Source organism: Andrena cerasifolii, unplaced genomic scaffold (genome assembly GCF_050908995.1).
Source record: "Andrena cerasifolii isolate SP2316 unplaced genomic scaffold, iyAndCera1_principal scaffold0322, whole genome shotgun sequence".
Classification (NCBI taxonomy): domain Eukaryota; kingdom Metazoa; phylum Arthropoda; class Insecta; order Hymenoptera; family Andrenidae; genus Andrena; species Andrena cerasifolii.
This window is the reverse complement of record NW_027485215.1, coordinates 17044-29499: the sequence shown is the minus strand read 5'-3', so window position 1 is coordinate 29499 and position 12456 is coordinate 17044. Positions and strand designations below refer to the sequence as shown.

Below are 12456 nucleotides of genomic sequence, written 5' to 3'. Positions count from 1 at the left end.
CTCTTCGGTACATGTGATCTACAGGAGTGGTACCAACGATGCGTCATCGAACCCACCCTGGCATCGTTGGAAGAGTTTCAGGAACGCGATAGTGGATGGGCATTGATGAGGATTCTCAACCTAACCGTCAACGTTAATAAGTACAATCCGCTGCGCGCAGGGTGCCACTTCAAGTTGCCACGGGAAATATTGATGAAGAAAGCGACAATTAGCGTGCGATCCGAGGATAACGCCTGCTTCGCGCGGGCAGTGGTCGCAGCTCTCCATCCCGCCGAAAGAAACCCTCATCGACCAAGTTCATATCCACATTATACATTGGTGCTAAATCTCCAAGACATTGAGTTCCCAATGTCCCTAGAGCAGCTTGGGAAGTTTGAGCGGCAGAACGGCATCTCCGTCAACGTGTACACCTTCGGGATGGAGAAAGGATCGACGGTCTTTCCGCTGCGTCTCACCAGCCAAAAGAGGGATCGACACGTCAATCTGCTCTACACGCCGAATCATGAGCACGGCGATGTAGGGCACTTTGTGCTGATCAAGGACTTATCCCGACTGGTGAGCATGCAGTTGAGCAGGCACAGAGAAAAAAAATTCATCTGCGATCGGTATGTACATAAACTTATGAAACGTTGAAAAATATCGTTGAAAAAAATTAAATAAAAAAATTTTTGATTTTTTGCAGATGCATGCACTACTTTGGATCTGCCGAGAAGTTGGAGGCCCATTCGCTGGACTGCGGGCAAATGAATGATTGCGCCATCCTGTTGCCCAGCGTAGGAAACAATCTGCTCAAATTCAGCAACCACTGTATGAAGGAGCGGCTCCCCTTCGTGGTGTATGCCGATCTTGAGTGCATCATTGAAAAAACAGAGGACAATCACCGAATGGGTGAAATGGATAGTAAATTGCGCGCGTATCAACACCATAAAGTGCACAGCATTGCATATTATATGCATTGCTCGTACGATACATCACTGTCGACGTATCGATGTCGCCGCGACGCGGATTGTGTTTCATGGTTCGTCAACGAACTGGAAAATTTTTGCAAACTTCGCCAAACCCATTCTGACCAACAATGTTCCCATGCTTGATATAACTCCCAAACAATAGGCGACATTTCGCGATGCAACACACTGTCATATTTGCGAAGAACCATTCAAGGCTGAAGATGTACGAGTTCGCGATCATTGCCATCTATCCGGACGCTTTAGAGGCCCAGCACATTCGGAGTGCAATTTAAATTATAAAAATGCGTTTTACATCCCCATAGTTTTCCATAATTTATCCGGCTACGATTCGCATTTCATTATCGAGGAAATAGCTACCGCTTTCGAAGGCAGCATTGACGTATTACCCATAACGAAAGAAAAGTACATTTCATTCACAAAAAATGTTGAAGATACGGCTGACTCAGACTCGCGAAAATGTATTAAATTGCGATTCATCGATTCATACAAATTTCTCAATACCAGTCTCAACAAATTAGCATCTTTTCTTAGCGCGGATAAATTAAAAATTTTACGATCCGAATTTGAAACATTATCCATCGAAGATTTCAATTTATTGACGCGAAAGGGTGTATTTCCATACGAATACCTTGATTGCGCGAACAAGCTGCAGGATCCATGCTTACCACCGCGCGAGTCATTCTACAGTTCGTTAACGGGTGAGACTGTATCCAAGAGCGATTACGCGCACGCCGAGATTGTCTGGCAGCGTTTCAGGATTAGAACTTTGGGCGAATACAGCGACTTGTATTTGAAAACAGATGTCTTGTTATTGGCAGATATTTTTGAAAATTTTCGCGAAAGTTGTATCAAGAGTTACGGATTAGATTCAGCGCATTATTATACTTTACCTGGCTTTACGTGGGATGCCATGCTAAAACATACCAAAATTACATTCGAATTGCTCACAGACATTGATATGGTCATGTTTATCGAACGCGGTATACGTGGCGGTTTAAGCCAATGTTCCGGAAGATACGCACACGCCAATAACAAGTACATGTCATCTTACAACCCATCGGAACAGTCATCGTACTTGATGTACTTTGACGTGAACAACTTGTACGGATGGGCAATGTGTCAGCCCCTACCATACGCCAAATTTCAATGGGTCGAAGATGTCGCAAATTTTGACGTGTCTTCGATCGCTGTCGATTTGCCCACGGGATACATTCTCGAGGTAGATCTGGAATATCCGCAACGTCTGCACGACGCTCACGCCGATCTACCGTTCTGCCCGACGCGTGCCAAACCACCTGGCAGCAGACAGGACAAGTTACTCGCGACGGTATACGATAAGCAGCGTTACGTTATCCATTATCGCAACCTGCAGCAGTGCACGAGTCACGGTCTTCGTATTACAAAGATACACCGCGCGCTTCAATTCGCTCAATCTCCCTGGCTCCGCGATTACATCGAACTCAATACACGGTTTAGAACATGCGCGACAAACGACTTTGAAAAAAATTTGTACAAATTGATGAACAACGCAGTATTCGGTAAAACTATGGAAAATGTGCGAAATCAGGTGGACGTAAAACTTTTAACACATTGGGAAGGACGATATGGTGCGGAGGCAATGATCGCGAAACCGAATTTCCACAGCAGAAGTGTTTTTTCGGAAAATTTAATAGCTGTTGAATTGCGAAAACTCGAGGTGAAATTCAACAAACCGATATATGTGGGTATGTGCATTCTAGACATATCAAAAATTTGTTTGTACGAATTTCATCACGAGTACATGTCTCCACTATATGGTCAAAAATGTAAAATTCTATACACAGACACTGATAGCTTCATCTATCACATTCGATGCGATGATATCTACGAGTCCGTGAAACGCAATATCGATAGATTCGACACAAGCGAGTATCCTACTGACAATACATATAATATGCCGCGCTTAAATAAGAAGGTTCCGGGGCTGATGAAGGACGAAAATAATGGGATGATAATGACCGAATTCGTAGGTCTTAGAGCGAAAATGTATGCACTTCGCGTAGACGGTAAAAAAGATACGAAAAAAGCGAAAGGCGTCAAGACCAACGTCATAGCCAGAACGATAACTTTCGACGACTACGCGCAGTGTTTGCAAAAGGAGATCGAAATGGTTCGCAGGCAATCATGCATACGGTCTAAATTGCATAAAGTGTACACCATTTCAGAATCCAAAATCGCTCTAAGTCCATACGACGACAAGCGGTATATCGTACCCGATTCTACCGACACTCTGCCCTGGGGACATTATAAAATTCCGTTGTAAAATTCCATTATAAAAAGTATTATAAAAAAGAAATTTGAACTTGTATGTATAACATTGTATTTATTGAACCATGTATTATTATTATTTTACAATACATTATTTTTATTTATCCAAGAATTGTGTGATTTATCAAACCCCAACCACTTGACGTATACCTTATCCCCCTTTCTACGCAGCACTTTTTCCACTAGATACACATCAGGATCGGCGACGCGTTGCAGCTCGTGTTCATAGAATCCTCCGGCAACGGGTTTTCCACAGGAATCGACGAGCAGATACGTCGCGGGATTAGTTGTCTGTACTTTGACTATCTCGAACACCTCCGTTGTCCAATTCGGCGTATAGCCTTTATCGAAGATGGTTTTAAATTTGCTCACGCGCACAAACTCGCCCAACTCGAATCTCGCTGGAGCAGCGATCTTTAGGTTGCTGTATACTGTGGCTAGCAGCTTGTCGGCGATCGCAGGGGTAACATCGCAAGGACGCATTCCGATGGTTCTATGTTTTCGCGCGTTATACTCTGCAAGTAGACGCGGTAGCGAATCGGTCCATCTATAGGTTCCATTGAGCGTAAACAGTTTCCACATATTGTTCTTCAAAGTTCGATTGAAACGTTCTACGACGGAGGCCTTCATCACCGAATACGTTGAATAATGATTAATGTCATGCTTCTTCAAGAGTTTCTGCACATCGGTGTTGTAAAATTCTTTTCCTTGATCGGTTTGCAAATTTTTCGGATATCGATCTCTAAATATCTTTGCAAACGCTTTAGTCACCTCAGCGCCACTTTTAGTCTTGAGCGGCAACGCCCATGCATACTTGCTCAACACATCGATGACGGTGAGTATGTAGTGGTGACCCTGGTTGAATCGCGAGTATGGACGCATTTCTACAATGTCAGCTTGCCACAGATCATCGTATCCACGCACTATGACGCGCCTCCGAGGAAAATGTCTTCGAGCTGGAGCGTGCAATTCCTCCACAAGTTGTAGCTTCTTGTGGCCATAGTTTTCTTCACTCATGGATTTCATAAATGGCTGCATGTTTGATCGCAGATGTATCTTTGCCACGAATGATGCGATAACTATCGTGTACGTGCATTATGTGCTCTCCACCGCCCCAAGGAAATTCTGGACAAGTTCAACCGTCTCGCATGATTCTCCTTCGCATTGTTGCTGCGGGATAGGATTCAATGCTTGCGATATCTTTTGAACGCTGATTTGCAACGTCAGCATATCTCTCTGAAACGCGACCAGCTTCATCTCTAATTCTTCCTGCTGCTCTCTCAAAAGTTTAATGCTCTTTTCCACATATAGTTTATTAACGGCATCTGTGTCGGCCACCGGCTGAGCTACGCGTCGTATCTTGCGCGATTTTGCATCAAAGTCGGCACCGGTCACGCAAAGAGCGTTATCACGCATATAATTTCGAAGCATGCCGCTCCATTTGTAATAGTCCATTGTAGCTGCTCCACTCTTCTCGAGCGATACCCCAAATTTGTTGATCGGCATCTCGACGCATACAGTGCACATCATCGGCGTGCGGTTTAATTTATAATGAGGCCTGCCTCGCGGAGTTCCTCGATAATCGATAGAATTTCGTTGTCGTGCGAGTTGTTACCCGCCTGACGCGACGCTTCCAGCAAACGCAATCGATCCACCAGCTCGTTGGGATCATCCCAGTGCACATAATCGATCTTGTTATCGTTTACCACCATGACTCGCGATGTCCTTAGACCTTTCCCCGCTTTACTGGTCAATACACGGGGTAGTAGTGGCGCAATTACATGTTTGTACTTGTATCCCTTGTTACCCAATATGGGGTTTCGTGCGTTATGACCACGTCTGTGAGCATTCGTCATCAGCAGTATACTTTTGTATTTTTGTTTATCAGCATCTGTGTATATAGCATCATCGGGAATTCTCTTGAAAATCAGTTCGTACAGACCAGGCGTTCCTCCATATCTTACACCGTCTATGATTATATTATCATCCTTGTCCATATCGAAAACCTTATCCCCCAGCATCATTCCACTACCACCAAAGTATACACCGTACACATAATCTATGGTCGTATCCCTATCTCCACTTAGGATTGCGCTCATGTATTTTTGTCCCAGCGGACCGAAATGGGTGCGAAACGTTTCTTGCCCCTCGGATGTTTGGAGTTGCTCTCTAATAGATGCTGCAAGCGACTCATCGGCAGAAGTTTCATACACGTCTTCGTCATCATTGGTTGTGAGCGACTGTACATCGGGAAATGTATTTATTGACGCAGGAGGAACCGTGGAATCGTTTGATGCGACATTCAACCGTTTCCGCTTCGATTGAACTGGTGTGGAGGTTACGAGCGAATTTTCCAATGACATGTATGACTGTTTACTATTTCTTTTACGCGATGCGTTCCATTTCGGTCGGATTTTTGTTTTAGGCGTTAATGTTTCAATGCTCATACTCGTCGCAGGTGATATGTCAGCTTCTGTCTCAGCAGTATTTTCCACAATATGTTTTAAGGGCTCGGTAATAGGTTTAAAGTATTTTTCCAGCGCGATATCTTCATCCATCTTGTCAGTCTTCAAAGACTGATGTTTCCTGCGAATGGATTCGCTGGTTTTTGCAATTTCCATCGCTATTCTCTCGCGATCCTTAATCTCCTGACTACTAATCATCATTGTATCGCAGACGTTGCTTTCCCACCGATGTGTTGACGACGATTGAGCATCTCACGGTAGCGCAAACTCGTTAAATCCCTTTCTATAACGCCCATTGGACATCGCGCTATCTTTATCTATCACCATGAAACCATACTCCCGCTGCCAACAATTACGACACAAAGCGTAGAAATCCTCGTAAGACATATCAGTGTTTACATGATCGTTGTACACATGTTTCAAGTTGGTACCATCCTGCTTAAACAGTATCAACAGATTCGCATTGTCGCGTATAAGATGTTTGGGAATCTTTGCATACGTCTGACAGAGATAGAAGCAGTCGACGTTCGAGTGGCGTCCCATTGCAAAGTATTCCCTTATCGTATCTTGCTTGTCGCATGCCACGTCATCAAAGATAAAAATGGAATTCGGAAGCGATTCGCTCGGTGGAATGACGTCACTATTATTTGAAAATGTAAAGTAGCCAATTTCATCTATCGCAGTCAATAAATTCTCCAAATACTTATATTTTGGCTGTTGCAACGACTTGGAATACACGTACAGGTTCTCGAAGCACACGCCATGAGGACTTTCCAACAAGCTGACCAGCACGTTGGTCTTTCCACAATTTGATGGACCACAAATGAGGCAGCGTATAGTGTTTGGTAGCATGCTACCGTGTCTGCGTCTCGTTTTCGGAGACATCATTTGCGATTTATCATCAAAATTAGTCACGCGTATCGCCACAGGTTGTCGCACGAATCGCATCCTCTCCGTGAACTGTGAAAAATGATTTTGATACGTCGAAGCTGCGGTGCGCTCTATTTATAGGCTCGCACCGAAGCAAAACAGCTCATTATTCAAAATGCTTCTGATCCTGTCGGATAATTGTGATATTCGAGACCAAACCGCTGAGCAGTTGAAATATATATCAAAAATTATTCTACTGCGAGAGTTTGGCAGACACATCGATCAGTTGTGGGACAGACTCCCCGAGCATATAAAAGTCGATTCTGAGGTTCAGCAGTATCGTCGATGCTTGGAACATTATAATCGCCCTTGGCAGCGAACGCATATCGACGGTCCAGCACCATTGATTAAAAACTGCAGCGAATGTCGTCGAAGAGAGTAAAGAAAGGTTGTGGTCTGTTAAATCGGGCGATAAACGCGTTACCTATCGAATTACATATTCCGGGATATCAGTTTTGTGGTCCAGGAACTCATCTGGCAAAACGATTGGCTAGAGGCGATCGAGGCATCAATCCGTTGGACGCAGCGTGTCGCGAACACGATATTGCATATTCGCGTAGCAACGACCTCGGTGAAAGGCACACGGCAGATAAGGTTCTCGCTGACAAAGCGCGAAAACGCATCGTTGCGCGAGACTCGACTCTGGGTGAAAGAGGTGCTGCTACAGCTGTTTGGGCAGCTATGAAAGCTAAGACGAAAATCGGAATGGGGATGAAAACAAAACCCCGCAAAAGGACTGTAAGGAGAGCATCGCAAAAGCGGATACTTCCGGTGGCAAAACGAGGTGGCATATTACCACTTCTCCCGCTGCTAGGTGTTCTCGGATCATTAGCCGGTGGAGCAGCGGGGATCGCCAAGGCGGTAAACGATAATAAGGCGGCGCAACATCAGCTGCAGGAAATGCAGCGTCATAATCGCACCATGGAAGGTCGCGGACTTTATCTCGCACCATACAAGCGCGGACAGGGAATATCGAAACAAAAAAAAAAACGCCGAAAAGACAATAAAAATGCCCGAGGGCGTAACTACAGATGCGCAATTGGGGGAGTTGGCAAAACGTATGCGTATTCCATTTTTTAGAGGTGTTTTTATGCGCAATGCACTACTTGTTGGAGGAGTACGCCGAAACGAGAGCGGTATCGTGAATTTGGATAATGTCGAGGGACCGGGGACTCATTGGGTGGCGTATGCGAAGAGGGGGCGTCGAGCTGTATACTTCGACAGCTTTGGCAATCTTCGACCGCCTAAGGAATTGGTACAATATCTGGATAAAGATGTCGTGAAAATCGAATACAATCACGCGCCTTATCAGGAGTACAATCAGAGCAATTGTGGTCAACTATGTCTACGCTTTCTACAAACGATTGATTGCAAATTTAAGGATTGACTTCTCACCACTTTGATTCAGTACGAGTCCAGTCGTACAGCTTGGAATATGTCGTTAACATTCACTCTAACCGGCAAGAGTAGCACCCTCGCGGTGAGCTACTTTCCACCCATAGATTTGAGCGACGATGATTACGAGCTTGGTCTAACAACCCTTGAAACTTACCATACAATACCCAACATCGACTCCAGCAACGATAAATTCTACTTCACCACAAACTATGAGACCAATAGCAGCGTCGGCACCAGCCTTGAATACATTACGATTCCCCACGGTTCATACGAATTAGACGCCATTGCCAAGTATTTGAAACAGCGATTACTCGAGCGATATCCTCAAAAACTCGATGGCACCAATGCCAACGATGGTAGCGACAGCGATGAGTATCCTATAGTGTTGCGTCCCAACAACAACACCATGAAAAGTGAGCTGTACTGCTCGTTCATTGTAGACTTTACGAAGCCCAATAACATTGGATCGTTACTGGGATTCTCGACGAATCGCGTATTAGAACCGGAACAGTGGCACGAATCGGACGATCCGATTAATATCATGAATGTGAACATTATTCGCGTAGAATGTAGCGTGACCGCTGGCGCGTACAGCAATGGGAAGCGCGTACATACCATACATGAATTTTCTCCCAGAGTACCGCCGGGATATAAGATATCGGAAACGCCCGCGCAGATCATTTACCTTCCAATCACCGCACAGGTCATTTCGGATCTAACGATACGTGTTGTGGATCAAGACGGGCGGTTGCTTGATTTTCGAGGTGAAGAGATTACCATCAGACTGCACGTACGACGACGTCGATGATAATACATGTGGTGCAGTCGTATGAGATGCTTGTGTTGAACGACTCCAGAAACACGTTTCTTCCAAACGAAATTGTTTGCAGCAGCAACAACAACAACAACAACAACAACTGCAACTGCAACAGCTCTGATTACGCTAAAAAGAAGAGGTTCAGTGCTGCGAACATTGCATTTTTGAAATCGCTGGGATTCATTGTACGCAATTAAGTTGAAAAATGACTGACATTCTAAGCATTAGCGCGAAGCCGACGTTTGATGATCGCATCGTCAAGCTTGAGACTCACACATACAACCCTTACGTCAACACGACGTTTGGATACAGCGATGAGATAAGAATACCTATACAGCAACAGGATTTATACACATTACCGTGTGAAAGTTTCCTCTACCTGGAGGGGAAATTGACGATAAATAAGCCGAATGATGTATCACCGGTGATGTTGGGAAATAATTGCACGGCATTCATATTTGATGAGATTCGATATGAACTGAATGGTGTGGAGATTGATCGCAACAGAAACGTTGGAATAACTAGCACGCTTAAAAACTATGTATCGATGACATCTGATGAAGACAAAAATATGGAGAATGCGGGATGGGGCTTGAAACGGCACGATGAGCTAATAGTGAAAAATCATTTCAATTTTTGCATCCCGCTCAAATATTTGTTGGGATTTTGCGAGGACTACAAACGCATGGTTATTAATGCGCGTCACGAATTGATTTTAATACGATCGCGCAACGATAACAATTCTCTAATAGGATCGCCGACGTTGGAACCAGAAATTGAATTACTTAAAGTGCAATGGCGGATGCCTCACGTGACGCTGAACGACGTTAATAAGCTGTCGTTGCTACATGCTTTGGAAAGTGGACAAAACCTGAGCATTAGTTTTCGCTCGTGGGATCTGTACGAGTATCCTCTCTTACAGAGCACGACCAAGCATTCGTGGGCCGTGAAGGCAGCTGCACAGTTGGAGAAGCCGCGATACATTATCTTTGCTCTACAGACTGCTCGAAAGAATGTGATAACTGAAGATGTTACTCGATTTGACCACTGCAAATTGACCAATGTAAAACTTTTTCTCAACTCGGAATTTTACCCGTACGATGACATGAACTTGGACTTTGACAAGAATAGGCACGCCATCTTATTTAACATGTATACGCATTTTCGTAAATCGTATTACGGACATAGTTGCAACGAGGCATTATTCACCGTAGCCCAATTTTTGCAATTTGGCCCCCTCGTGGTGATTGATTGCTCGCGACAAAATGAGTCGATCAAGAATAGCACCGTGGACGTGCGCATAGAATTTGATTGTAAAGAAAACGTACCTGCAAATACTACGGCCTACTGTTTGATTCTGCACGATCGGGTGGTTGAATACAATCCGCTGACAAATGTGGTGCGCAAAATCAATTAAATTACTGCGCTACTTGCCCGCCCTCTCCTGTACCAAATTCGTACAAAATTTCATCGTGAAAATTGAGATGCTTTACGAGAAAGACTGCATTCTCCAGTCTGTCTTGGAAGCGAACGGACCTCTAAATTGTATCGATAATGGTCGTACCAACATTCGTTGACCTGCAAGGGTTCATCGTCGATGGAAGATTTGTCGTGAAGGAAGTGGCTATCCTACGAAAGGGAACAATTCTCTCGCACTATATTTTTGGGAGTTCGATGCCACAATATCTTCTTACAAAATCCGACAAATCGAGCATCCGGTGGTTGGTGGCAAAACATCATGGACTACGTTGGGAAGATGGAGACGTTCCGTACAGTATGGCTAAACAGCTAATTATGAAAGCTGTAGCCGATGCGATCGACGAGGAAGATGACACACCCCATGTCGTATACGTTAAAGGGCTGCAGAAACGCGATTGGCTCATGGATTTCCTCGATGAAAATACGAGAGCGGACGTGATCATCGAGACGCTAGACATTGACTACGAGGATATCAAATCCCTAAATAAGCTAAACGTAATTAATACTCTGCGATGTGGCAGACACGCAAAGCACTGTGCCATGCAAAATGTATTTAAAATATTCAACTGGTGGTCTAAACGCCAGAGGGAAATACACAAGTAAAATATAATCAATTTTTTATGCATAACTGTTTTTTCTTCACCCTCCTCAACCTCCAACCTTCTGCATGTACGCTAGATTAAGACGATAGTTGTAATTATGTACAAGTAGTACGATTCATGATCAACGCGGTATGATAGACGTTCGATAGATGTTCAGAGTGGTACGTTAGGCGTTGAAAGTGGTATGATAGATGTTCAAAGTGGTACGATAGACGTTCGATAGATGTTCAAAGTGGTACGATAGATGACGTTGAAAGTGGTCCAATACACGTTTGATACACGTTCAGAGTGGTATGGTAGATATTCAATACGTGATCAGAGTGGTATGGTCTAGTCGAATGATGTGTCCAAAGAAGAAGGGAAAGATGATGCGTGCGAATAAGGAGAGGACGGTTAGTGAAGAAGAAGATAAGTACATGGAGGAGGATGGTCAGCGAAAATGCAGGTGGCCTGTGATGAAGATGGTGAAGAACAAAGGCATCCTACTTTGCAAAGCTATGCATTTCTCGATTTCATCATAGGAGGGGGTTTTGACGTGCGAGAGCCAGGAGATGCATCGAGACCAGTTGTCCATCAAACGTTAAAGACAGCAGACTAATTTAAATAATTTCTGCGAAAATGGGACTATTAAGGATTGCCCCCGAGTGTGACCCTGAGGTATGTACTTAACAATTTTTTTTAACATTTACCGCGTTTAACCATTGATACCGAGTGAGATTAAAATCAGACGTTTCTATGTTCCAGAACTCACCACCCTCGTCACCTCCTGGACCGCCATCGCCACCACCGTCACCCCCCGGGCTGCCATCGCCACCACCGTCACCCCCGTCGCCGAGGGTGTGGTCCCCAGATTGGGGCTCTCCTCAGCCGTCGCCGTCACCACCACCTTCACCCCCGCTGCAAGTATGTAATACTTTGCATTTTTTTATTTTTTTATTTTTTTATATATTTAATATGTTTTGTATAAATATTATATCAATTTTTTGTGTGTTCTAGAATTTATATTTCATGATGAATGCGCGGGTGGTGGGGGAGCCATCGGCGCAGGCTGAGGAGAATGCGGCGGGCCCCTCGAGGGTGGTCAGGCTGCGGCAGCCCTGGCTGCCGTATCGGCGGGTGGGGCCGCGGCGATCGCCATCGCCATCGCCATCATCATCATCACCATCACCACCGCGATCCCCACAATAGATATATTATTTTTTTTTTTTTATATTTATATTTATATATTCTTTTTTTTATATTTATATATTCATTTATTTATATTATATTCTTTTTTTATATTCTTTTTTATATTTATATTTATATATTATATCCTTTTTTCTTTATATTATATTCTTTTTATATTTATATATTCTTTTTTTATATTTATATTTATATTTATATATTCTTTTTTTTTATATTTATATATTCTTTTTTTATATTTATATATTCTTTTATTTATATTATATTCTTTTTTTTTATATTATATTCTTTTATTTGTAACAATATAT

At 43.8% G+C, this 12456-nt stretch overlaps 1 protein-coding gene across 1 annotated transcript; it reads left to right on the top strand.

The window, feature by feature from the left end:
* Positions 1-237: 237 nt before the first annotated feature.
* Positions 238-2796, top strand: LOC143378112 (uncharacterized). The gene is made up of 2 exons (XM_076829944.1): positions 238-605; positions 683-2796. The coding sequence occupies exons 1-2, from the start codon at positions 349-351 to the stop codon at positions 1089-1091; spliced, it is 666 nt and encodes a 221-aa protein (XP_076686059.1). The 5' UTR covers positions 238-348; the 3' UTR covers positions 1092-2796.
* The last annotated feature ends 9660 nt before the right edge of the window (positions 2797-12456 follow it).

Bases quoted from the DNA above. Each gene is read 5' to 3' on its own strand.
- LOC143378112 (XM_076829944.1), top strand. From the start codon at position 349: ATGTCCCTAGAGCAGCTTGGGAAGTTTGAGCGGCAGAACGGCATCTCC. The intron at 606-682 runs GTATGTACATAA...GATTTTTTGCAG, and splicing joins AAAAAATTCATCTGCGATCG to ATGCATGCACTACTTTGGAT.